General features: G+C 46.4%; 1 protein-coding gene across 5 annotated transcripts in view; it reads right to left on the bottom strand.

The window, feature by feature from the left end:
• Positions 1-14,376, bottom strand: part of LOC147011788 (guanylyl cyclase C-like) — a 381,297-nt gene extending 366,921 nt beyond the window's left edge. For all 5 annotated transcript variants that reach the window (XR_015051559.1, XR_015051560.1, XM_085856338.1 and 2 more), the window contains exons 1-4: positions 14,126-14,376; positions 9,047-9,168; positions 5,177-5,244; positions 585-797 (exon numbers count right to left, since the gene is read on the bottom strand). Coding sequence is in view for 3 of the 5 variants with exons in the window: in XM_085856338.1 (XP_085712464.1) it covers positions 585-797; positions 5,177-5,244; positions 9,047-9,168; positions 14,126-14,318 (596 nt within the window). In the remaining 2 variants the exon portion in view is untranslated. The remainder of the gene's footprint in view (positions 1-584; positions 798-5,176; positions 5,245-9,046; positions 9,169-14,125) is intronic.
• Between the last annotated feature and the right edge of the window lie 13,034 nt (positions 14,377-27,410).

The raw sequence follows: 27,410 nt of genomic DNA, 5'->3' as shown, positions 1-27,410 counted from the left end.
TTGACTTGCTTTTCCACTTCACCGTCTTACTTCCCAGTGTTTTAATTTCTGTTTAGTGTCCTCATCATGATTCTGATGCGATGGTTCTAAGATAGCACATGACTGTGAGCTGTGTAGTCTGGGTTCGATTTCTGACATGACTGATGCTGAAAAAGCCTGCAATTAGCTTCGTGGTTAGAGTGGCTGGCTTGGGATCTTCAGGTCCTTAGTTTGAGTCCTCTTTACCACTGAATTAACATGAGCTGGGGTTGACTCAGCCTGTCATCATTCCGAGGTCAGTGAAATGAGTATCAGTGTGCTGGTACAGGGGCACAGCATCAGCGGCATAGTCACACACCAACAAAATGATAGCTACCCAGCAGCCAAGCTGCCATCCACAAGAAGAATGCATAAAAAAAAAACACATTTACATTCAATATGTAATGGATAACCCCACCTACCACTCCCCCCCCTGACCTCACAACTCCCAACCAACAAAATTGGAAACTTACAATAGCATAGGGGTAGCCAGCGATCACTTTACCAACTAGAGAAGAGATCAATCAAAACCGGTAAAACAGTCACCTGAACCATCGTGCACCCACCAAAAGCAGATGTCACTGTTGAACATGTTTCCAGAGATCAGGTAGGCCGTTGACCAGGCAGGTTTGTGATTGTTCTGCAATTGCCAGAACACCGAAAGCAAATCGGAAACCTTCATCGCATTGATGGCTGTTCTCACGAACGAAGGCATATAGCTGGTGGACAGGCCATAGCTCCCCGCTGAAATGATTGTGCGATTTATATACTTGTATGCCCTGTGGGTGTCAGACAACCAGGCATATCAGGGAGCATCGATTCCTTCTGTACGAACGTGATCACAGCCAAAGCTTTTTAAAATACACAATTTGCGCATAACCGCCTCGCAACTTGCAGCAACTCGCAACTTCGTCAGGTCAGGTTCGATCTGTGACCTGCTACAGGTACCATGTAAACCTGTACTAACCTGTTCCATGGTCGGGTTGTCGGCGACTAAACCGTCTCCCCCACCAGGTTTTCTGGTGAGGAGGGTGTTTGGATATGGACACCCAGCAGGATTAAAAACAAAACCTGTCAAAGGGCGGAGGAGCTCCTTGTGAGCCAACGGCCATCCATATCTAGTGCCCAACTGTGTCTGCGGACGTCCTCCTGCAGTTGGGTTACTTCTTATTAGGAGGTTGGTGGCAGGATTTGCACTCCAGCCACCGTAAAACGCTTCATTCCGCAAAACGCAAAAACGCAAAAAAATCTGAAAACCCACTCCGTGGGAGTACCTCCTGTGCAGCTTCCCTTCGCAGGGCAGCTCACCAGATGACGGGATTGGGGCAAAGCCTTCGGGACCCCCCAATCTTTGATAGGAGGGAAACCACGGGGTAACATCCCTGGGTCAGATTGCGGGAGAGTGTGTCGGAGTGGTGCTGAGGTGTCGTCCACCAGACGGCGGTCTCCTTCTTTGGGTTAACCTGAGGCGGTCCCTTCGGGTGGGTGCCTGGAATGTCCTATCCCTAAGAGAGGATGATCACCTGTCTCTGTTATCATCTGAGCTCAAGCGTTTGGACATCGGGATTGCAGCTCTCTCTGAGGTTCGGAGACCGGATTGCGGCGAGATAATGGTGGGTGGTTACACCTACTATTGGTCTGGTCACTCTGATGGTTACCATACCCAAGGAGTTGCTGTAGCTGTGTCCAATAAGCTGACCCCAATGATAATTGAGGTAACACCGGTCAACGAGCGTATTATGAGATTAAGGATTCGTCACTCCTTAGGTGTCATTTCCCTGGTCTCTGTTTATGCTCCGACTGAGGCGAGTGATCTTACCGTGAAGGACGCATTCTACGCCACACTCGAGTCTGTGGTTGATCAGTGCCCCAGACGAGATACACTTCTAGTCTTGGGGGATTTCAATGCATTGACTGGAACTGATAGGGATGGTTATGAGGTGTGTGTTGGTCCCCATGGGTCAGGAACTATGAACCAGAATAGCACTAAGTTCCTTGACTTTGCAAGAAGTCATGGACTTAGGGTGGCTGGTTCATGGTTTCAGCGCCCGCAAGCTCATCGCTGGACTTGGTATTCCAACGCTGGCGGTGTGGCAAAGGAGATTGACCATGTCCTCATTGACGGTCGCTGGAGGATGATCCAGAACTGCAGGGTCTACCGGAGTGCTCAGTTCCTCAATACTGACCACAGGCTTGTTGTAGCAACTCTAAAGCTGCACCTTAAATCCTGGAGAATGGTACCATCCCAGCCTAGGCTGGATGTTGCCAAGCTCAGGGATGAGAGAGAAGCTGAGGAGTTTGCGAACAGGCTGAGTGGACACTTGGGGGGTCTGGGTGCTTTGGGGGGTCCTGAAGAGTTGTGGAACACCTTCAAGACCACCGTCCTTGATGTTGCCGGTGGATGCCTTGGAGTTCACCGCAGGGCAAAGAAGAATTTTGTCTCTCAAGGGACACTGGATACCATTGACCAGAGTCGCAGGGCCAGGCTGAATGGCAGAGCCGAGCTGTTCAGGGAGCTGAGGCGTAAAACTGTATGTGCACTGAGGGTGGACAAGGAGGCCTATGTGCGAGGAATCTGTGAGGGGTAGAGCATCACCTGTGGACAGGTGATTCTCGTCCCGCTTACAGGGAATTCCGCACATTACGTTCATCCAAGCCCATCCCTCGGAGCACTGCAGTTCGAGCAGAGAGTGGTAGGCTCTTGACAGAGGAGTCTGAAGTGAAAGGCCCGCTGGGCCGGTTACTTCGAGCGGTTGTACCAGGCTGATCCCCCAGCTGTCGAGTTGGACGTCAAGGGTGTTACAATCCCTGTTGCTGACCCTCGATCAACTGTGGTCCACCATCGCTTGTGGAAACACGGGCTGCGGTGAACCAGTTGAAACGGGGCAAAGCTCCAGGGATCTGTGGCATCCATGCCGAACTTCTCAAGGCTGGTGGAAATGCTGCACTCGCGTCGTTGCATGCAGTTTTGTGCTCTGCCTGGAACACAGGCATCATCCCAACTGACTGGAAGAGGGGCCTTGTTGTCCCTCTCTGGAAAGGGAAGGGTGATCGCCAAGACTGCAACAACTACCGAGGGGTGACGCTGCTCTCAGTGCCGGGCAAGGTCTTTGCTCGGATAATTCTTGATAGGGTTCACCACCATCTGCTTGAGCACCAGCGTCCAGAGCAGTCAGGCTTTACACCAAAGAGGTCAACGATTGACCGTATCCTTGCACTTCGTGTACTCACCGAACGCAGACGAGAGTTTCGGCAGGGGCTGCTTGCAGCCTATGCTGATCTCTGTAAAGCGTTCGATTCAGTGAATCGGGATGTCCTCTGGAGGATTCTTGGTCTTCGTGGGGTGCCACCGAAACTGATCGATCTGATGTCTGAACTCTACTCTGGTACTGAGAGTGCTGTGAAGTGTGGTGGTACCGCCTCTGACTTATTTCCAGTTGTTACTGGAGTTCGTCAGGGATGTGTACTTGCCCCCACACTTTTCAGCACTTGTATGGACTGGATTTTTGGGAGGATGTCGGAGAGATCAAGTTGCGGTGCATCGTTTGGCAATGTCAAGATCTCGGACCTTGATTTTGCAGATGATGCAGTCATCTTTGCGGAGACTTTAGACATCCTCTTGGGGGCCCTCGAGGTACTGAATGAGGAGTCGGAGCCGTTGGGATTACGGATTTCTTGGGTCAAAACAAAGATCCAGGCTTTCGGTGACATCTTGGATGCTGCTGTCCTGTCTGTGTCTGTTTGTGGTGAGGATGTTGAGGTCGTGGATAGATTCACTTACCTTGGCAGTGATATTCATGTCTCCGCAGGTTGTGAGCCGGAGGTCAATAGACGTCTGGGCCGCGCCTGGCGAGTCATGGATTCACTGGATCATGGGGTGTGGCGCTGCCGGTACCTGTGCGGGAGGACGAAAGTCCGAGTCTTCAGGTCCTTGGTACTTCCAGTCTTGCTCTATGGGTGCGAGACTTGGACTTTGACCAAGGATCTGAGACGGAGACTTAATTCCTTTGGTACCAGGTCTCTTCGGAGAATCCTTGGCTATCGCTGGTCGGATTTTGTGTCCAACGAGCGGTTGCTGAGAGAGACTCGGATGAGATTTGTTACCTGCATAGTCCGTGAGCGTCAGCTGCGGCTGTATGGACATGTGGCTCGTTTTCCTGACGCTGATCCTGCTCACCAGATTCTCTCAGCGAGGGAGTCTCATGAGTGGAGGAGGCCAGTGGGCCGACCACGTGCCTCATGGTTACAGCAGGTTGACCATCATCTCAAGGAGATGGGGATGGGCCTGGCATCTGCCTGGGGGATGGCCAGACGGAGGCCCCTGGAGTACCGGCGGAAAGTGGACGCAGCGACGCGCTGTTCTGGCACATGCTCCCATACCTGACCTGACCTGAACTTGCAGCAGAATCACACTTTTGTGAAATGCTCTCAACGCTCATGGTCGAGTAAAACTTGGTCTCAAGCAAATAGACAAACAATGCTAAAAGTGACAGTGATGTATATACATAAGGCCTCGTCTACCAATTCCACCGTGAATGTTAAATAAAAGCAAACTCATTGTTCACTTTTAAACTTCATGAGCATCTCTTATTTTATTCAGTTACACTCCCTGCTGACACTCCGTGAGAGCATTCGATAATGATGTCATCAAATGATGGTGATTTAAAAAAAAAAAAATGTTCAAAAAAAAGTCTCACTATCCAAGTTTGGAGAATCTTCCTCGACTTCATTGGAATGAATGCCATCACGTGATATCAACTTCATTTTATGCAATCATAAGGATCTGGAATCCCTGCGGTAAGGTGTTCGACAGCCGGGTTATTGGCCTCTCCAACGGGCTGAATGCCCGGGGGGAGTAGAAATACAAATTGTGAAAATAATTAAAATAAAAGGCAGGGGAAGAGGAATGGATGCAAGAGAAGGGATTGCAGGGAAGTTGGAGAGATTGGGGAAAGAAAAGGAAAATGGGGGACCTTCCTGGGAGATGAGAGAATGGTTAATTATACCATTTTGCGTATGTAATATGTAGATTTCCCGCAAGAATATCAGCAAAGAATTTACTTATAGCAACAAATCATGAAGCCAATTCAATTTGATTTGTGTTCAGAATCAGAGCCAGTGCTTTCCAAGAAGGAGCAAAGGATCACAGGTGAGTTACCTGACAAGGCCGTAGGAGGCATACTGGCAAGAGGGTCCGAGTATAGTGCATCCGAGTGTAGAATTTTTCTGAAAAAATACATTACAATGTATAAAGTTATCACAACAAAGTTACATCACAACAAACAACGGTTATGCTGAAAAACATTTTAAAAAGTCACATTTCGCCTGTGTTGCTCCACATTGTATTTAACACCAATTATTGTCATGATGGAAGGAAGGGTCGAGTTCCACAAATAACGCACAAGCCGTTGGTAGGATTGGGAAATAACCGATCTTGACGGGATGAGGCAGAGGGGGCACGACTTACCTTTTTACTGTTTAGCCTTGGTTTCATTCCCGATCAGACTATAAGCTGTCCGATTTCTGCATCGCAGGCAGGGCACTCCATCACAAAGTGAGCCTTATCTTTGATGGAGGTTAAGCCGGGTGTCCCATCTGCTAGATGTTAAATATCCCATGGTGCACCTTATATGATGAGTAGGTGAGTTCGCCGGTACTCCACTCCCCCCCCGTCCCCCAACAAAAAAAAACCTCCAGTTGAACTCAAGGTCCAGCCAGCACAATCCTGAAAGCCGGCCTTTTTAAAGGTGAGAAATTTATTTTGGATATTCGGAGGCATAAGATGGTGGATGTACAAGGTTATTTCAGAGTACATGCCGCATTGTGGTGCATCCCGCAAAACTGTTCTAATAAATCTCGTTTCAACTCTGGTGTCACCAAGATCACTTTAAAAAGATATAACCAGACTCATCATTTCTCAGACAAAATTAAGATACAAGATTACAATTAGCTGTGACCTTAATGATTTCCAATTCGAGTTTCAATCAACGATATAGATAATTATCATGAATGAATGAGACTTTGGGATGTTTCGGATGGATGTGCACAAATTATTGCAAACAAGCAGTGATTTCTAATTCTGACAAATATCCCTATCCGCCTGCCCCCAAATTGATTTTTACCAGACTTGCTTTGCTGCGCTCTTTTCTCCAAACTTACTTTTGCTTTGTCCCCATTCCCCCCTCTTTTGACCAGACTTGCTTTGCTATCCTTTCCCACTGAATTGCTCACGTCCTCCCCCATCCACCAGACTTGCTTACCTCCTCCCCCATCCGCCAGACTTGCTTTGCTATCCTTCCCCTTGAATTGCTCACCTCCTCCCCCATCCACCAGACTTGCTTACCTCCTCCCCCATCCACCAGACTTGCTTTGCTATCCTTCCCCCTGAATTTCTCACCTCCTCCCCCATCCGCAAGACTTGCTTTGCTATCCTTTCCCCTGAATTGCTCACATCCTCCCCCATCCACCAGACTTGCTTACCTCCTCCCCCATCCACCAGACTTGCTTTGCTATCCTTCCCCTGAATTGCTCACCTCCTCCCCCATCCGCCAGACTTGCTTTGCTATCCTTTCCCCCTGAATTGCTCACGTCCTCCCCCATCCACCAGACTTGCTTACCTCCTCCCCCATCCACCAGACTTGCTTTGCTATCCTTCCCCCTGAATTGCTCACCTCCTCCCCCATCCGCAAGACTTGCTTTGGCCTCGTTTCTCCGAGACTTGCTTTGCCCACCCCCCCAACCTCTTCTCTCTCCTCTTTTCGCCTGTCTTGCTTTTCTTCCTTCCATAATCTCCCCTGCCCACCCCAACTCTTTTCATCAAACTTGCCTTGCCTTCAAGCCTAAAGAAAACATATGTAGTCTCTTTGAGAAGCAATCCATATTCGTTAAATGGATTTTCACAAGACAGATGTGCTATGCTGCACAGTGTTCCCTTCATACAATCCATCTTGATGATGATGCCCCATCCATTTATGCCCCCGCCGCACCCCAATTCCCTTGGAGTTTAGATTTTTTATGCCGAAAGTATTAAAACAAGAACTGGGTATTAGATGATCTCGAGACAGTCTTAGAGGAGGTCAGATGCCGTTGCTCACAGAGTGAGTCAATAGAAACCCATTGTGAGCTTCAACGTAGCTGCTTCCTGGGTTATCTCCAACTCCCAAAACGGTCTTATTACCTCAACCATCGAAGGTGGACAGAGGTTATGTTTTCACTCCTGTCTGTCTATGAGCAGGATATCACAAAAAGTTATTGATCGATTCAGACGAAACTTGGTGGACAGGTTGTGTGCGTGACAAGGATGAATCGATTTGATTTTGGTAAAAATCCAGATCTGGATACGAGAATGTAAAAGTTATTCTTCACCATTGAGACAGAGAGAGCCAAAGATGATATTTTGTATGACATTTCAAAAAGTTATAGACGGGTTTGGCAAAACTTGGTGGATGAATTGGTTCGGTAACAAGAACAAGTCGATTCGATTTTGGTTCAGGTCTGGATCCCATTCCGGCCTATCAGTGGGATACAAAACGTACACTGTTCAGCCTCGCAGAGGTACAGACTCTCCCGAGTGTCGTTGTAGTTCACGTCTCGTCTCATCTCCATTGACCTCAATCTAGATTGTTTGACACAGTCAGTTTAATCACAAATGACAATGTAAACTCTTCTTTGGTCAATTATCAATCCACGTGGGGTCAGCTGTGGAAGATACAGGAACCTCCGGCGTTGGAACACGTTTGTCATGCTGAAGCACCTCGACACAAAATTACAACCGAGGGTCTTGAGTCCCTTTCAATTTCTTGCACATGTGCTACCCATTCACTGTAAAAAGTTCTTGAAATTTGAACTTGCATTTTTATAAAGTAACTTCAAACAGTTGACATCAAGGTGTCCCAGGCAAAAATGCTACAGGTAGAACTATAGTATATGAGAGTAGTACTCTCATACTGTAGAACTATAGTATATGAGAGTAGTACTCTCATATACTATAGTTGGCAACAGATCCTACTACAGTAGTCTGGAGAGAATTACTACAGGAAAGAATGCGATTTTTGTCTGGGTTGTTGAGGCCTAAGTCACATTTGCTCTACGGCGAGGATACGACGGCCGTACGCCCTCTGAATTGACAGAAACGTGCAGCGGCCGCAGAGTTTCTGCGGTGGCCTCAGGGTGGCCCGACGCCGTTTGGCTATATTTTACACGCTGTAGGGGTCACCGTGGAATTATAACTTTTTTCATTTCTATGTTCGCCGTAGCAATTCGACAAGCCAAAACAAAAGAACTGGTTTAAATAAAAATTAAAAAAAACTCGCAACCGTCCATTTGGCCACACGTTCGCCTTAGGGCCCCCCTGTGGTCCCCCTGCGGGCACCTTGCGTCTGCCTTGAAAATTATATGGCCACCGCAGGAACGCCCTATGGTCACCGTGCGATATCAAATCAAAGACCGTACGGCACCCCCACGTTTTCGGTCTCCACAATTTATAAATACACCGTGCGGCTCCCCGAAAAAAAAAAAAACATATGTGGCTGCTACATTGTGTGACCGTGGAAATACTGCGGCCGCCCTATAATCGCTAGTGGCCGTAGATTTTGTAGACCCCACGGCCGCCGAGCCAAATGTGACTTAGGCCTGAGCAACATATATCGGACTACAATGACCAGGAATCACAACAAGACTCTAGTGTTCCCATTCAAAAATTTTCTTTTCAGATACCAAAAGCTGTACTGGAAAAGACCTTCCTGGAAAAGAGAGAGAAATGTTTTGAGAAACTCCATAAATGAGGCTCACAAAGATGAGAAAGCATCTTTTACTGTGCAGATTATTTGGACACCACCAACAGGTCAAACATTTGCTCTTGAGGAATTAAAAAAAAAAAACAAGCTCAGAGAGGAGCAGCGAGCACAAATGGAGGTGATGGTTCTGGAACTCTATACACTTGAATCCCATTGGAAAAGACCTTAGTATTGCCAACCACGGATAATTCACTCAACATTCGCGATTAGCCATCAGTAATGTGGGCCCTCACCTGTAGTTTATTGACCAACCCCCTGGCCAAACAGTCCGTGTCTTGACAATGCGATTGCCGACTGCATGACTTATTGACTGGTGTGAAACTGTGGTACGATGAGTTGATCCTCTCTTTCAAACCTGCAAGTACAACAACTTTGAGGAAACATTCTATGTTTTCCAGCTTTTACCAAAAAAGAAAAAGTGGACTTATATTTTGCTGATAAATTATTGGATTGGAGTTATCTAATCATGCATAAGCAGAATTACCATGGAATCACCATAATCTAATTCTAAAGTATTATATTCACATAACTAGGCTACTCACAATCACTTGAGAATGGAAATTCCATGGAAGAATCACTTGAGAGAGTGGACATATGTCATGAGATTGTGAATTGGGACTGGAAGGTAGTTTGGATAATTCTTCTCGCGAGACACACCTTGCTGCTCCCAAGATTGTGAATGGTGTGAAAGGAGAATTTGGGAAGGTTGGAAAGCAGGTTACGAGGAGGTAGGAGTAGGTGAAGTTGGTGATGGCATGGGAAGGAGAGTTAAATACTCCACTATTTGAATGAGGTAATGAAGAAATAATATGTAATGATGTAAGAATGCTCTCTTGCTTTGAAGAACAGGAAGAAAGGAGGAGGGGAGGAGGGGACAGAGAGTTGATAGAGAGTTGAGACTTTGGGCTGGGAAAGAAGTTGAAAGACTTGGAGTGTGGAATGGATTGAGGCCCTGGATTTGAGGTGTAAAGCCGGATTACCACTCCATGCTTTGTGTTAGCATAATGGTTTGGGTTGCAAGCTCGGGATCCAAGGGTCCCGAGTTCAAATCCTGCTTTGCTATCGAATTAATATCAGGTGGAGTTTACTCAGCCTGTCAGCAAAATGAGTACCAGCTTGCTGGGATGATCGAGCCATTTGAGTATCCTGCGTCGGAGTGGCGACCCGTCCAGGATTGTGCCCAATAGACCAGGAGACTGCTTGGGCAGCACCAACACTCTGTACAGAGTATGGTACCAACTGATGGATGGTTTGGGGTGGGGTGTGGGGGTTGAGGACTTGGGTTGGGAGGGGAGGGGTTTGAGGACTTTGAGTTGGGGGTGTTGATTTAATCAAGCAACATATTTAAGAAGCACAAAGCTAAAAATTGAAATCACATTTTACATTACGTAGAATTTTCGCAAGTACCTGCTGCTAGTGGAAGATATAAACCAGGAAGAGAATTAATTAAGAAAGGTTATGGTCACAGTCCTCTCAGTCCCGACAGGGAGGTTGCGATTTGTACACAAACCAACATACAAAGAGCAGATATGCGATCAAAATGCCACCTGTATGTAACAATGGCATGGAGGGTTGACTGCCCCTCGGAGGGACTGTGGTGTCTATGAGGGGGTAAGTCAAGGCGAATAAAGCAAAGAAGCTCAGAGGTTAAAAATATCAACAACAAAAAAACTGATCATTACTCGGACCTTTGACCTGCACGGTGTATGTTACGAAACCTTGAAAGTGTTTCACATCAACTGTTCAACATGCTCTGCACAACTTTTGTACCACAAAAGAGCCTGCATACCTCAACAGACTTTACAAAAAAAGACCTCTCTGCCCCTGAATCTTTAGACAGGTGAGCTCCACCATCCTTTCCTTTATCCATTGTCCAAAGGCGCAGACCGCATTGTGGGTAAATGGAATGTCCTATTTTTTTCATGGACACAAGTTATTCAGGACATGTTTCCGATTATGACAGAGACCTGTCTAATGTATTGTATGCATTGGGAAGTTCTGTGATTTTGACAAATTGCAATTTATTTCATACAATGGTTCTACATTCTACATTCAGGGAGGAGCTGAAAGACAAAAGACAGCAGTTTCACAAACTACCAAAGGGTCGTGTGCGTGTGCGTGTGCGTGTGCGTGCGTGCGTAGGGGAGAAGGAGGTGGAGGCATGACATACAAGGAGAAAAGAAGGGGGAAAAAAAAACCAAAAAAAAAAACCGAGAACAACAGAACAAGAAAAAAAAATTCCACCAATAATCATAGTCTCTGTTCTAATATTCCCAAACTCTCCATTCAGGTTGCTGTTGCAGCCCTGGACATTGTACGTTTAACACAAATCTTTCTCACCTGAGAGGTTTCCTACTCCTCTGTCTTTTCCGCTCCGACAAGCCCCTCACCCGCTTCGGGGATGGCGTTGCCGTGTATATAAAGAACTCTGCTTATTGTCCATTGCCCACACTAACCCCTCTGGAATACCTCTGGCTGTGTCTACCCCATTTAGTCTGTCCTCCTCCTTTGGCCACCTCTCCTCAGTGTGGAAGTCAGCAAACATCACTCCCATCCACAATAAGGGTGAAAACAACAGATCTTATCAAAGACAGACCAAGAAGCTGACTTCCAATTACAAGTTAAGTCATGGAATCCATCATTGCTGCTAATGTAAAGGCTTTTCAGTTTTCAAACAGTCCGATCTGCGACCATCAGTTTGGATTTCCTCAAAGTTACGTAACTCTAAACATGCTCCTACACCTCTCCCAGCAATGGCTGAATGCCCTAAATCTCAATCAAGAAGTCAGGACCATCTCCGTGGACATATGAGGGGCATTCGACACAGACTAGCATCTTGCTTTGCTTGTTAAACTCTCGGCCTGTGGCATACAAGGCCACCTGCATTCCTGGTTTTCTGATTTCCTCCATTCACGCAGCCAACATGCTGCTATCAATGGAGATTGGAGTTCCGAAAGCTGGCTTGGGCCCAATCTTGTTCCTCATTGACTTAAATGACTTTCTAGACCATCGGAGCACTCTCCCTTTAGACAGCCAACTCGACATTATTGTGTCAAACAGTACCTCCATCCCACTGATGGGCAGACAGCAGCTGCTTCGCTCTGTGCCAATCTGGAATTTATTAGATGGTTGTCTGATTTTTTTTTTGTATACCTTGTCGAGGCTCGTATGAGCGCTAACACACAACGCACATCAAGGGGGGTGTGAGACAAGAGGGGAGGGAGTGGGAAGAACAAAGCAGTGGGGAACAGGGACATTAGATCTTTGGAAGAGGGATGGGGTGGGAAACATGGGGTAGACAATATGGACATTACAGGGACTTTCAGGAAGGAAAGCAGGGAATTTGAAGGAGGTGGGCTTGGGGTGGATTAACTGGGGTAGAAAAGATCGAGGATTTGAATGGGGGATGATAAGAAGTTGGGGTGAACAGCTGTTTTGAAGGTCTGGGAGGAAGAATGGGATTGAACAAAGTGAGGGAGTTTATGCCAAAGGTGGGAAAAAAAGAGGAATGAAAGAGTGAAGGTGAGCAGTGATTCGTGATTTTGGTAGTTTTACCAGAAGGGGGTTGTTGGCAGACCTTGAGTGTCCTGCAGAAATGTGGTGGGGACAAATTGCAGAGAGAGCAGGGGGATGAGACCGGAGAGAAGACGGTAGAAGACAGAAAGACCACCGACCAGCCTACGGTGATTGAGTGAGAGGCCCAATACAAAGACTCAGCCTCACTGCGGGAGATGCCAATGATCCAAAATGCCTTGGATTCCACAGCGTGAAGCCGAGAAAGGTGAGAGGCAGGATCACCAGCCCAAAGGGGAGAGCAGTACTCCATCAGGCTTCGGATGAAAGCTTTGTATGTGGGCAGGAGCTCAGGTGTGCCGAGGAAGGACTTTGCATGACGGAGGATTCCCAGTTGGCGACTGGCTTTGGAGGCTAGTTTGGAAATGCGGCTTTCCCAGGAAAGGTCATGGCAGATAGTAAGACCCAGAAGCTTGATGGAAAGGATTTCTTCCAGAGGATTGTTGAGAAAGTGGATGTGGGGGGGGGAGGGGGGGTTCCAAACAGTCATTTCAGAGAAACATTGTGAGAGTGTGAGATTTTTAGGATTGAAAGACATGTTCTACGTGTTGGACCAGTTTGTGATTTTACCCAGATCTGCAGAGAGTGAAGAAGCTGCTGATTGCCGATCTGAGGGATGGCAGATGGTACGGCAGAGGGTGGAGTCATCAACAAAGACAGAGAGGATTTTCCGGATCATTGATGAAAACCATAAAAAGAACAGGGCCCAGGTCCAGAACACACATGATAAATGGAACATGTCCTTCATTCATTGAAAATGTCACCGTCTCACCCTGTGACTCTGCATGGATGGTCAAATGAACCCAAATATATATATATATATATATATATATATATATATATATATATATATATATATATATTACCCACTCGTGTCTTATTGTTCCCACTGCTCTATCAGTCCTCTGACCCTCCCCAACTCCTCCCTGGTGTACATGTTCTTCCAGTAACTCCTTAAATTCAGGATGACTGCACTCCTCAACGCTTTTGTCGGCTTTGGCACTGCCTTCAAATGCCGTTCTTTCCCACTTTCCCGTCCTTCAAGAAAGCAGAACATCACCACCTCATGTCATTCCCCATCCTGGCCCATGATCTTTATTAACCCCCTCCTCAACCATCCCTCTTACTTGCTGGTTTCAGTATCTACTCCACTCTCTTTCTCTCTGCCCCTCTCCTTTTACTCTTCATTTATTCCATTGCTAGTTGTGCCCAATTGTTGCCCTAAATCCCCACCGTCAATTCAACCTTCAGTCCTTTATGAGCCTCGCTCTTGCAGAAAATAAATAAATATATACATTGCTCCTCTTTTAAATACATTGATTGTTGTCCTCTCAATATTCACATTATTCTTTTCTCTAAATTATAAACCTTCCCTCGATCGCTGCACACCTGAACTGTCTGGTCAGTAAGTACACGGCAACACTACACCGTCAACCGTTTGTCGAGTTGTTCCCACGGTGTCCTGTCACTATCAAGACGAAATAGAATACAATTTTACGTAACAAATACAATTACGTGCATTATACTTCGAAAAGTCATGGGGGAAAACGAAAACACACAACACACACACACAAACACACACAAACACACACAAACACACACAAACACACACAACACACCAACACACCAACACACACACACACACACACACACACACACACACAACACACAAACACACACAATGGCCAAATGAACATGTCGGTTGATGTTAAAAGGTGAAGTGCGTCGTCGTCCCTCACCGGCGGCACGCAGTCTCCGGTTCGCGTGTTCAATCCCCAGGTCGATGAAAGGCTGCAACAAATTGCTGGTCCAGGGCATGTTGCACTTGTGGTCGTCCATAAGAACCACGCTCAGGAGATAGTTTGTTTTGTTTTCCGCCATTATTTCCACCAAGGTCACGGCTATCGCGACCAAGACATCCGTTCGCACCATGGCCGCGCACCTTCCTTCAGGACACCTGTCCGTGCCACTCCATGGGCCCGGCCTCGCCCCATTGGTTAATCATTGAAGGCACCTGGTCGGGTCGGGTCCGATCAACCGGGTACGATCCTGGCAAACACCCAATGGAGACTTTGCCGAGGAACAAAGGTCGAACCATTTCAAGGTGCTCGATCTCTTTCAATATTTCCTCACTGAGACCTGATCAAAATGATATCAGCTGTTTGTTAATCGGGTCTCGTGGGAAGTATTTTACTACCTTCACAATTATGGAGAAAATTTCAACCTGAACCCCCCACTTCTGCCCCTTAATCCCCCCCCCACTTCTGCCCCTTAATCCCCCCCACTTCTGCCCCTTAATCCCCCCACTTCTGCCCCTTAATCCCCCCACTTCTGCCCCTTAATCCCCCCACTTCTGCCCCTTAATCCCCCACTTCTGCCCCTTATTCCCCCCACTTCTGCCCCTTAATCCCCCCCACTTCTGCCCCTTATTCCCCCCACTTCTGCCCCTTAATCCCCCCCACTTCTGCCCCTTAATCCCCCCACTTCTACCCCTTATTCCCCCCTCACTTCTGCCCCTTATTCCCCCCCCCACTTCTGCCCCTTATTCCCCCCCCACTTCTGCCCCTTAATTCCCCCCACTTCTGCCCCTCATCCCCCCTGCTCTCCTTTATTTTTCGATCCTTTGGAGGATCTGTTTTACACGTTGTTGTTCTTGTGGACTTTTTTGTTTCACATCCTACAGTTTTCATCGAAACTTCCTGAAACTTGGCGTATATATGTAAAAATACCCTGCGCAGACAGTAACGATCTCCGATTTTGAAAATTCCTCCTAGAAAAAAAGTTATGACGTCAAAATATCTCCGCAAATGGAAATCGCCTAAAAAATTATCTCCCAAACTCGGCAAGCTTTTTGAATTCTGTTTGTGGGAATCGAACAGGACATTAGCAGAGATGAATTACCGCACATATGATACATCACTATGACGTCATATCTATTTTTATGACGTCATTCCTATTTCTTGACATTTTTTGTTGCATTTGTTTCACAGCCTACAGTTTTCATCGAAACTTCCTGAAACTTGGCATACATATGTAAAAATTCCCTGCGCAGACAGTAACGATCTCCGATTTTGAAAATTCCTCCTATATAGAAAAAAAGCTATGACGTCAAAATATCTCCGCTAATGGAAATCGCCTAAAAAATTATCTCCGATACTCGGCAAGCTTTTTGAATTCTGTTCGCGGGAATCGAACGGGGCATTAGCACAGATAATTCATCGCAAACCTGATACATCGCAATGACGTCATATTCGTTCTTATGACGTCATCATTAAGAGGACGAGGATCTGAGCTCATTTGAGATTGTTTCAATCAATTTCGCCTTCTCTTCCTGTTTAAATTCTCCCATTTTCGTGTCCACCTCTCACATACGTAATAAATAGATGTTCTGACTTCTGAGTACACGACTGTGTACTGTATATCAGTAAAAGGTCAATTTGCATAGTTGCTGCAGGATGTCAGTCTTTACCATCACAACACCTTTGGTGATTTACAATTCTCCAATAACACTTGTTCCTTGCTGGTCCACCTGTCTCAAGAGTCAGGTAAGGCTTGCAGGATGGCCGAGCCTTCAGGTATGTACACTCTCCTCTAAGCTGTCTCGTCTGGGTTTGAATCCCGACCCTGGCTACAAACTCTCACCTTGGTGTTTCACACACAGGGTGATTCATTCGGATGGACGTTAAACTGGGTGTCCTGTCTGCCAACATGAGTTGGTAAACATTAAAGATCCCACGGTGTTCTTCGTGAAGAGTCGGCGAGTTATCGCCGGCACCCTGAACAAATTCCAAATTCCTACCATCACCAACAGAGGGAATTTCAGGAGCAACAGAGCCGCACCATCAGCCAATGGAAGGAGGAGAAGGAGAAGGAGGAGGAGGAGGAGAAGGAGAAGGAGAAGGAGAAGGAGAATGAAGAGGAGGAGGAAGAGGAGAAGGAGAAGGAGAAGGAGAAGGAGAAGGAGAAGAAGGAGGAGGATGAGACTAATAATAATAATAACAATAATAATAATGATCAGGTAAAGGTTGCCAATAATACGTGATTTTCAAAATCATGTGTTCCACCCCAGAATGCTCGGTTGTCCGCATAAAATCCAGGAAACATCCGCGTTCATTGCATAATAAAGTAGATCACGTGTCAGAGATAAGGATTGTGACTTAAAATGGCTCATTCTGAAATAATCTGAAAATACTTGTCATAGTGCTTGAGACAAAGGGCTGTGCCGCTGTAAAACGAAAGGCGTGGAGAATTTTCTAAGTTCACCGAATGGGAAGCTTCTCGTACTGCAAACCCCCGACCATGTGAGCCGGTGCAAGGACCGAGTGGACGGGCGTGTGCTACACAAATCCCCGACCATGTGGGCCGGTGCAAGGACCGAGTGGACGGGCGTGTGCTACACAAACACCCGATCATGTGAGCCGGTGCAAGGACCGAGTGGACGGATGTGTGCTACACAAACCCCCGACCATGTGGGCCGGTGCAAGGACCGAGTGGACGGACGTGTGCTACACAAACACCCGATCATGTGAGCCGGTGCAAGGACCGAGTGGACGGACGTGTGCTACACAAACCCCCGACCATGTGAGCCGGTGCAAGGACCGAGTGGAAGGGCGTGTGCTACACAAACCCCCGACCATGTGGGCCGGTGCAAGGACCGAGTGGACGGGCGTGTGCTACACAAACCCCCGACCATGTGACCCAGTGCAAGGACCGAGTGGACGGGCGTATGCTACACAAACCCCCGACCATGTGGGCCGGTGCAAGGACCGAGTGGACGGACGTGTGCTACACAAACACCTGATCATGTGAGCCGGTGCAAGGACCGAGTGGACGGACGTGTGCTACACAAACCCCCGACCATGTGAGCCGGTGCAAGGACCGAGTGGACGGGCATGTGCTACACAAATCCCCGACCATGTGGGCTGGTGCAAGGACCGAGTGGACGGGCGTGTGCTACACAAACCCCCGACCATGTGGGCCGGTGCAAGGACCGAGTGGACGGACGTGTGCTACACAAACCCCCGACCATGTGAGCCGGTGCAAGGACCGAGTGGACGGGCGTGTGCTACACAAACCCCCGACCATGTGGGCCGGTGCAAGGACCGAGTGGACGGACGTGTGCTACACAAACACCCGATCATGTGAGCCGGTGCAAGGACCGAGTGGACGGACGTGTGCTACACAAACCCCCGACCATGTGAGCTGGTGCAAGGACCGAGTGGAAGGGCGTGTGCTACACAAACCCCCGACCATGTGGGCCAGTGCAAGGACCGAGTGGACGGGCGTGTGCTACACAAACCCCCGACCATGTGAGCCGGTGCAAGGACCGAGTGGACGGTCGTGTGCTACACAAACCCCCCACCATGTGAGCCGGTGCAAGGACCGAGTGGACGGGCGTGTGCTACACAAACCCCGACCATGTGGGCCGGTGCAAGGACCAAGTGGACGGGCGTGTGCTCCACAAACCCCCGACGGATTGGCTACCAGTGAATGGGCTATCTGTCTGGATTTGGTGCTTCTGAACACCAACGGAAAGGACATATCTGGGGCATTTGAATGTGCAGGTTAAGTTTAAAATAATGATGAAGGTCAAGACTTCATGAATACCAAACGATATTTGAGACATTTTGTTACATCTGGAAAACAGCGGTGCGTGCACGGGATCACGGAGGACAGCACACGTGGTGTTACCTGGGGTTAAAACAAGGACTTACTTGACAATAAATAAATAAGGAATGAGGGACAGGCTGAAGGATACGACGGCGGGATGCCTGGAGGGAACATGCACGCAAATTAACAACCAATGCCTCAACAACTCAACACAACGAGAAGGGCGCTCGGTAGAGTGCGTACCTCCGCCACATAATGCCTGATCCATGAGAACATATCGGGCCCAATACATTTTTGAAATATCATTATATCTCTTATTTTTTGCCCTATCTCTGAATGGTGAAGAATCACCTAAAAAACAAATTAAATAATCCTTGTATCCGGATCCAGATTCAGGTCTTCACCAGAATTTAATGAATTCTACCTTGTCACACACCCAACCTGTCGACCAAGTTTTGTCTAAATCCGTCCACAACTTTTTGAGATATTGTGCTATATATATATATATATATATATATATATATATATATATATATATATATATATATATATATATATATATATATATATATATATATATATATATATATATATATATATATATATATATATATATATATATATATATATATATATATATATATATATATATATATATATATATATATAGATAGATACCGGGCGTAGTGGCGTGCGCCTGTAATCCGGCTACTCGGAGGCTTGGGTTGGAGGATCGCTCGAGGACGGGGGCTCTGCACTGGGCAGGGTGTAGAGCAGCCCGGAATCATGGCGAAACCCAAATCCTGATCCCTGTGTCATAAGAGGCGACCAGGGTTGCGTCAGGAAGGGCATCCGGCGTAAAACCTGTGCCAAATCAGTATGCGGATCATAACGGATGATCCGCTGTGGCGACCCCTAACGGGAGCAGCCGAAAGATGAACAACAACATATATATATATATAGATATAGATATTTTATAGATATTGTGCTTCCTGTGGAAATGAATTGACTTGCAAAGCAAGAGTAACATGATAATATTTATATACTGGTGTAAAAGCCCGTCAAAAATGACGGGTTGGAATTATTTCATTAGAAATATTCAGAGATTGGAAGATGTGATGTTTTGTAGCAAGAAAAAGCGTTACTTTAAAACACGACATGTACAAATGTTACCTATTTTCTTTAACTTCTGGGACCTTTCATTTCGAGGGTACAGCCTCGTGAGCGTGCCAAAGCATGAAGCCTCGGTCTAGCGTCAGGTGTGCTTATATCTTCTTTATTTATTAGAAATTGCACGATGTAAATGAACACTCGTTTTACTCTGTGCATGTTACACATCACGTGCAGCGAATTTTACCTCCCTGCGCCTTGTATTTGTTGTTTTGTTTTTTTAACGCACCTGTACACCGCCATTGAGGCCCGGTTGCAAGTCACCATCTATATTTCCAAAAGAAGAGACGTAATTAGTCCTTAATGGAAAATGATTTTCGAGTTTTGTTTTTTTTATCCTGAAAAAAATAGACCGTAGTGAACACACAGTCATGTTAAAAGATTTGCATTTAAACCCCTTTTTAAATCGTCATTTTGAAGGGGGACAGACATCACACAAACAAATACACACACATTGTGTTTTACATGGTCGATGCACAGTATTTAATTATAAGAAGTACTTCGTGTGGAATAATGTGCAATCCTTTTCTTTAATGTATCATTGCAGGTCATAATGACAGCCCGATTTGTCCAAGGAACTCCTGCTCAACATGGATTGGTCTTGTTGTGAAATATGCCAAAGCTGCACAGAATGCTTCTCCCTTGACTCGTCCTCAAAACTGCACAGCACGACATGCCAAACAAGTCTACAAATACTTTATGGACAATGTAGAACATTTCAAAAGTTTGGATGCATTACCTGTCACTGTAGACTTTGGCGAGCAACTGAGCAAGGCACACCAAAGTGTTTCACGCAAAACAGGGCTTCTTGGCATCACTCATGTCACCAAACATTCAACAAAACAAAACACCATCAGAAAAAGAAAATCAACACAGGATGAGCACAAAGATGAAGAGCTACAACGTCCAAGTGGTGCCTGACATTTAAAGGGATGTTTAAGTGCAAACAGTACTGACACATGCATCTTTCACGAGGAAAAAGGCACCGATCTTAATGAGTATGTCACCGAGTCTGTCGAGAGAAAATCTATGTGGTGAGTTAGTGGCGAATGATGCCAAATATCATCTGACTTGTTTAGCGAAGTATCGGAGCCGTTATCGTTTGTACCGAGGGCAAAGCAGTCCCACGCGGGTCAGCTGAAGATCGGACGTTGAAAAAGACTAACGTGGTCAAAGCAAGAGCGTTTGTCGAACTTTTATCTCATGTGGAACAGTCTTCTGAAGGAGTTCATCTTTTCAAACTTTCAAGTATCCATGAGATGTGTCATGTACACGTGATAGAATTTGGTGTTGATTCAAGACACGTTTCAACAAGACAGACACGTCTGAAAGAACAGCTTCTTAAACACCTTGATCAAGCCGGTTTGCAAGAGCAATTTGATGGTAAAAATACAATCCTTTCATTTCCTGAGGGTATTCAATATTTACTTGGAGATGCTTTCCTCATCATCCATGATTATAAAGAAGCTAAATTATTTGCAGGGGCTCACATAATTTTTTTAAATTAGGTTCTCCAATGAGTACCATCAGAAATGGTTTGGTACTCACAAAAAATTTTTGTCAGCTTCGAGTGTGCTCGTCTGCTTTCTCAATAGACACTCAAATTTTAAATGTGCCACTCAGCTCTGTATGCATCTTACTCTTCTGTAAGCGCTCTCTCAGAACGTTTACTCCAGGCGAGACACTCGCAAACCGCTCTTTTTCCGTCCTGGACGCTCCTGAGCCACCTCCTTTCCTCTTCGCTAGCGCATTCTCCTTAGATAATTATTTTTTTTTAACCTTAAAAGTTATAAACTTATAATATCACTTATAAATTATATTGTTATCATTTATAAACTTAGACTTAATTTTGTACATTTAAATTTTGAACTCACTGTAAATCAATTGTAACAGTCATCACAGAAGAATCTTACTGACACGAGTTGAGAAACCCCCTCTTCTTCCGCCTCACCAGCATGTTCTCCTCAGAACTATCTTTTTTTTTAATCTAATAAGTTAAAAGTTATCATATAACTTATAATCTTGTAATTTATAAACTTAATTTTATACATTTAAATTTTGAAATCACAATTATCACGGAAGAACGTACCGACACAAGTTCAGACAACCCCTATTCTTCCTATTCTCTCGCGTGTTTTCCTTAGATCTATCTTTTTCTTTTTAATCTTATAAGTTCCAAGTTATAATATAACTTATAATCTTGTAATTTATAAACTTAGTTTTATACATTTAAATTTTGAAATCACAATTATCACGGAAGAACGTTACCGACACAAGTTCAGACAACCCCTATTCTTCCTATTCTGTCGCATGTTTTCCTTAGATCTATCTTCTTTTTTTAATCTTATAAGTTCCAAGTTATAATATAACTTATAATCTTGTAATTTATAAACTTAATTTCGTACATTTAAATTTTGAAATCACAGGATATCAGAATTATCACGGAAAAATCATATCTACACTCGATGACAAAACCTTCCATCAAAAGCCTCTGTTGTGTTGCTGGTACGCTTTTGAGCTTTTAGTTTTTTTAGTTTTTAGTTTTTTTATCCATGCACCTGAGTACCAGTTATGTGAACCGCTGATTATTTGCCAAAGTTGCAAAACTATGCAGAGATGAAATGTTTAAGGAGACTGCTAAGTTTTCTGGTGGCTTTGATGTAGGATGTCAATAAGACATGATACCCAGTAACATGTGAATTGATATTTCATTTACTCTATCAGACTAATATTTGATTTAGCCAATTTTGGCTAACCCCCAGTGGCATTTAAAAAAAAATACTGTCTGGGCATAATCCATTTTCTGTTAATTTTTCTGAAAAAATAATGATTTCAATGGATTCTTCATGCCTGAAAATGTTTTTTAAAACCGATATATTACATCACCTTATATTACACTGTAATTATTAACAGCAATACTCCACATTGTTGATTTGTAAAAATCCATGGTGGCCATCTTGGATTTTGTGCCCTCAACATGGCCCGATTGTTTTCGACGCTGGAGATTTTTATCATCAATACACCCATAGTTACGCACAAAAATTATGGTGCTTTTTGTCACTCATGTAATGATAATTCCGCTAAGTGACTCCATTAATAGCGCATGATATTTCAAAAAGGTGTGGACGAGTTATGACAAACTTGATGGATGAGTTGGTTATGTGACAAGAACAAGCCAATTTCATTGTGGTTCAAGACCTGATCGAGATTTGGCCTCTTGATGGGAACAAAACATAAACTGTTCAGCCTGGCAGTGGTATCCATCCATTGGGACCATACTCTGTGCAGAGCGTTGATGCTACCTAATGCTTCAGTCACATTTGGCACGGCGGCCGTAGGGTCTAAAAAATCTACGGCCACTAGCAATTATAGGGCGGCCGCAGTATTTCCACGGTCACACAATGTAGCAGTCCCATGTTTTTATTTTTCGGGGAGCCGCACGGGGTATTTAGAAATTGTGGAGACCGAAAACGTGGGGGTGCCGTACGACCTTTGATTTGATGTTGCACGGTAACCTTAGGGCATCCCTGCGGCTGCCATAGAATTTTCAAGGCAGACGCAAGGTAGCCTCAAGGTGCCCGCAAGCCGATGGCAGGGGGACCGCAGGGGGCCCTAAGGCAAACGTAATTTTTTTTTTTTTGTAATTTTTGGGGGGTTGGCAAAATTAATTTTTCATTGATAAGAGCCGCACGCATAATGCGTTATGCGGCAGCCACACGCATAACGCAAGCCCACCGTACGCCCTACGTACGGTCGACGTGGAACATCTAAATCATGGCTACGGCTTGTCGAATTGCTATGGCCAACCTAGAAATGAAAAAAAATTATAACTCCGCGCTTTAATTCCACGAAGACACGAAGATTCCACTAACAGCCTGTAAAAGATAGCCATACGGCGTCGGGACACCCTGAGGCCACCTCAGAAACTCTGCGGCCGCCGCACGTTTCTGTCAATTCAGGGGGGGGTACGGCCGCCGTATCCTAGCCATAGAGCAAATGTGACTCATGCTTCAGCAGTCTCCTTGGCTATTGGACACAATCCTGGACAGGTCGCCACTCCGACACAGGATACCAGCAAGCTGGCACTCATTTTTGTGAACCTCAGAAGGATGACAGGCAGTCAACCCCACCTGGTATTAATTCAACATCCAAGGGGGATTTGAACTCGGGATACTAGAATCCCAAGCCCACCACCCGAACCATGAAGCCAACACCATGCATATGACAGAGGTATTATGTGCTCCACCAAATGCTTTTGTTATTGGAAGCAACCTTAGAAAAACGCCATGATAGGCTATTTTTATTATACCTTAACCCTCTTGAGCCCACGAAATGTTCTGGGTGAACAAAAAAATAACCCCTGGGGCTCTAGAGGGTTAACATAGCGTTTGTCTACGGAGGAAAACCCTCTTGGGGAGGGGGGGGCAAATTAAGTCACTTCAACCTCCATCGTGTGGCCGACCCTTCGTCCTCCTGTCAAGTTTGCTTGAGATTGGTGAGTTAATGACCAAATGCATCGTGGTGAAAAAGATGGACAGACACCAAATTGAACATCTTATTCTGATGATAGCATTTTGTGTGTCCGATTTGCATTCAGGAACAGAACAATTATGGTTAACCATTTTGAAATTGCCTCTATTTTGTCTAAATACTAAAAAATTGTGTTTGAAAGACTCAGATTTCCCATTAGCAACGGCAGGTTAATTATGCTGGGTGAGCAGAATCGAGTCACTCCAAACACACACACACACACACACACACACACACACACACACACACACACACACACACACACACACACACACCATGTGCCAAAGGCCTCATTTGGCATTAATACGTAGTTTCAAAAGTCGCTTCTTGTGCTTCCATACCTTGCAGTTATCTGGAATACATGTCCTCCGTTTACAGGTCGCACAAATGATTTATTTTCTACTGAATGATTCCAAAGATGTCCTCTCGTGATCAGATTACTTGCAGGTACAAAGAAGTGATCAGCTGGAACTTGAAGATCTCCATGTAATATCTCGAACACTGATCATGTCACCCCCATGTCAACGGTAATAGAGTGAGTGTAGATTGAGAATTTCGAGTCTTTGTGGATAAGACAGAACACGCAATTCAGTAATCGGCCTTGTTGCCCATCTCTGCACTCTCTCGATCACCACTCTGCACTCCATCCATCTTGAACCTGGAATTCCAGGATACATTTCCATACTCCAGATGCGGCTTCACGAAGATGATAGATTTTCTCTTGGTAGGTGTGAGAATATCCTTTTGATGATACCTCGTGTCTGATTAGCCTTGAGAATGGATTTTGAGATATCCTGATGAAAGTTGTCCATCATCAATCACAACACCAAGATCTTTCTCCGTTTGGACATCCTGAAGGATTAGATAATTCATGCGGTATCCAGGTCAGGTCAGGTATGGGAGCATGTGCCAGAACAGCGCGTCGCTGCGTCCACTTTCCGCCGGTACTCCAGGGGCCTCCGTCTGGCCATCCCCCAGGCAGATGCCAGGCCCATCCCCATCTCCTTGAGATGATGGTCAACCTGCTGCAACCATGAGGCACGTGGTCGGCCCACTGGCCTCCTCCACTCATGAGACTCCCTCGCTGAGAGAATCTGGTGAGCAGGATCAGCGTCAGGAAAACGAGCCACATGTCCATACAGCCGCAGCTGACGCTCACGGACTATGCAGGTAACAAATCTCATCCGAGTCTCTCTCAGCAACCGCTCGTTGGACACAAAATCCGACCAGCGATAGCCAAGGATTCTCCGAAGAGACCTGGTACCAAAGGAATTAAGTCTCCGTCTCAGATCCTTGGTCAAAGTCCAAGTCTCGCACCCATAGAGCAAGACTGGAAGTACTAAGGACCTGAAGACTCGGACTTTCGTCCTCCCGCACAGGTACCGGCAGCGCCACACCCCATGATCCAGTGAATCCATGACTCCCCAGGCCCGACCCAGACGTCTATTGACCTCCGGCTCACAACCTGCGGAGACATGAATATCACTGCCAAGGTAAGTGAATCTATCCACGACCTCAACATCCTCACCACAAACAGACACAGACAGGACAGCAGCATCCAAGATGTCACCGAAAGCCTGGATCTTTGTTTTGACCCAAGAAATCCAGATCCCAACGGCTCCGACTCCTCATTCAGCACCTCGAGGGCCCCCAAGAGGATGTCTAAAGTCTCCGCAAAGATGACTGCATCATCTGCAAAATCAAGGTCCGAGATCTTGACATTGCCAAACGATGCACCGCAACTTGATCTCTCCGACATCTTCCCAAAAATCCAGTCCATACAAGTGCTGAAAAGTGTGGGGGCAAGTACACATCCCTGACGAACTCCAGTAACAACTGGAAATAAGTCAGAGGCGGTACCACCACACTTCACAGCACTCTCAGTACCAGAGTAGAGTTCAGACATCAGATCGATCAGTTTCGGTGGCACCCCACGAAGACCAAGAATCCTCCAGAGGACATCCCGATTCACTGAATCGAACGCTTTACAGAGATCAACATAGGCTGCAAGCAGCCCCTGCCGAAACTCTCGTCTGCGTTCAGTGAGGACACGAAGAGCAAGGATACGGTCAATCGTTGACCTCTTTGGTGTAAAGCCTGACTGCTCTGGACGCTGGTGCTCAAGCAGATGGTGGCGAACCCTATCAAGAATTATCCGAGCAAAGACCTTGCCCGGCACTGAGAGCAGCGTCACCCCTCGGTAGTTGTTGCAGTCTTGGCGATCACCCTTCCTTTCCAGAGAGGGACAACAAGGCCCCTCTTCCAGTCAGTTGGGATGATGCCTGTGTTCCAGGCAGAGCACAAAACTGCATGCAACGACGCGAGTGCAGCATTTCCACCAGCCTTGAGAAGTTCAGCATGGATGCCACAGATCCCTGGAGCTTTGCCCCGTTTCAACTGGTTCACCGCAGCCCGTGTTTCCACAAGCGATGGTGGACCACAGTTGATTCGAGGGTCAGCAACAGGGATTGTAACACCCTTGACGTCCAACTCGACAGTTGGGGGATCAGCCTGGTACAACCGCTCAAAGTAACCGGCCCAGCGGGCCTTCACTTCAGACTCCTCTGTCAAGAGCCTACCACTCTCTGCTCGAACTGCAGTGCTCCGAGGGATGGGCTTGGATGAACGTAATGCGCGAATTCCCTGTAAGCGGACGAGAATCACCTGTCCACCGGTGGTACTCTACCCCCACACAGATTCCTCGCACATAGGCCCCCTTGTCCACCCTCAGTGCACGTACAGTTTTACGCCTCAGCTCCCTGAACAGCTCAGCTCTGCCATTCAGCCTGGCCCTGCGACTCTGGTCAATGGTATCCAGTGTCCCTTGAGAGACAAAATTCTTCTTTGCTCCTGCGGTGAACTCCAAGGCATCCACCGGCAACATCAAGGACGGTGGTCTTGAAGGTGCTCCACAACTCTTCAGACCCCAAAGCACCCAGACCCCCCAAGTGTCCACTCAGCCTGTTCGCAAACTCCTCAGCTACTCTCTCATCCCTGAGCTTGGCAACATCCAGCCTAGGCTGGGATGGTACCATTCTCCAGGATTTAAGGTGCAGCTTTAGAGTTGCTACAACAAGCCTGTGGTCAGTATTGAGGAACTGAGCACTCCGGTAGACCCTGCAGTTCTGGATCATCCTCCAACGACCGTCAATGAGGACATGGTCAATCTCCTTTGCCACACCGCCAGCGTTGGAATACCAAGTCCAGCGATGAGCTTGTGGGCGCTGAAACCATGAACCAGCCACCCTAAGTCCATGACTTCTCTGCAAAGTCAAGGAACTTAGTGCTATTCTGGTTCATAGTTCCTGACCCATGGGGACCAACACACACCTCATAACCATCCCTATCAGTTCCAGTCGATGCATTGAAATCCCCCAAGACTAGAAGTGTATCTCGTCTGGGGCACTGATCAACCACAGACTCGAGTGTGGCGTAGAATGCATCCTTCACGGTAAGATCACTCGCCTCAGTCGGAGCATAAATAGAGACCAGGGAAATGACACCTAAGGAGTGACGAATCCTTAATCTCATAATACGCTCGTTGACCGGTGTTACCTCAATTATCATTGGGGTCAGCTTATTGGACACAGCTACAGCAACTCCTTGGGTATGGTAACCATCAGAGCGACCAGACCAATAGTAGGTGTAACCACCCACCATTATCTCGCCGCAATCCGGTCTCCGAACCTCAGAGAGAGCTGCAATCCCGATGTC

Source organism: Eptatretus burgeri, chromosome 15 (assembly GCF_056783735.1).
Source record: "Eptatretus burgeri isolate ZD-2024b chromosome 15, Ebu_testis_v1, whole genome shotgun sequence".
Taxonomy (NCBI): Eukaryota; Metazoa; Chordata; class Myxini; order Myxiniformes; family Myxinidae; genus Eptatretus; species Eptatretus burgeri.
This window is presented reverse-complemented; position numbering and strand designations above follow the sequence as displayed.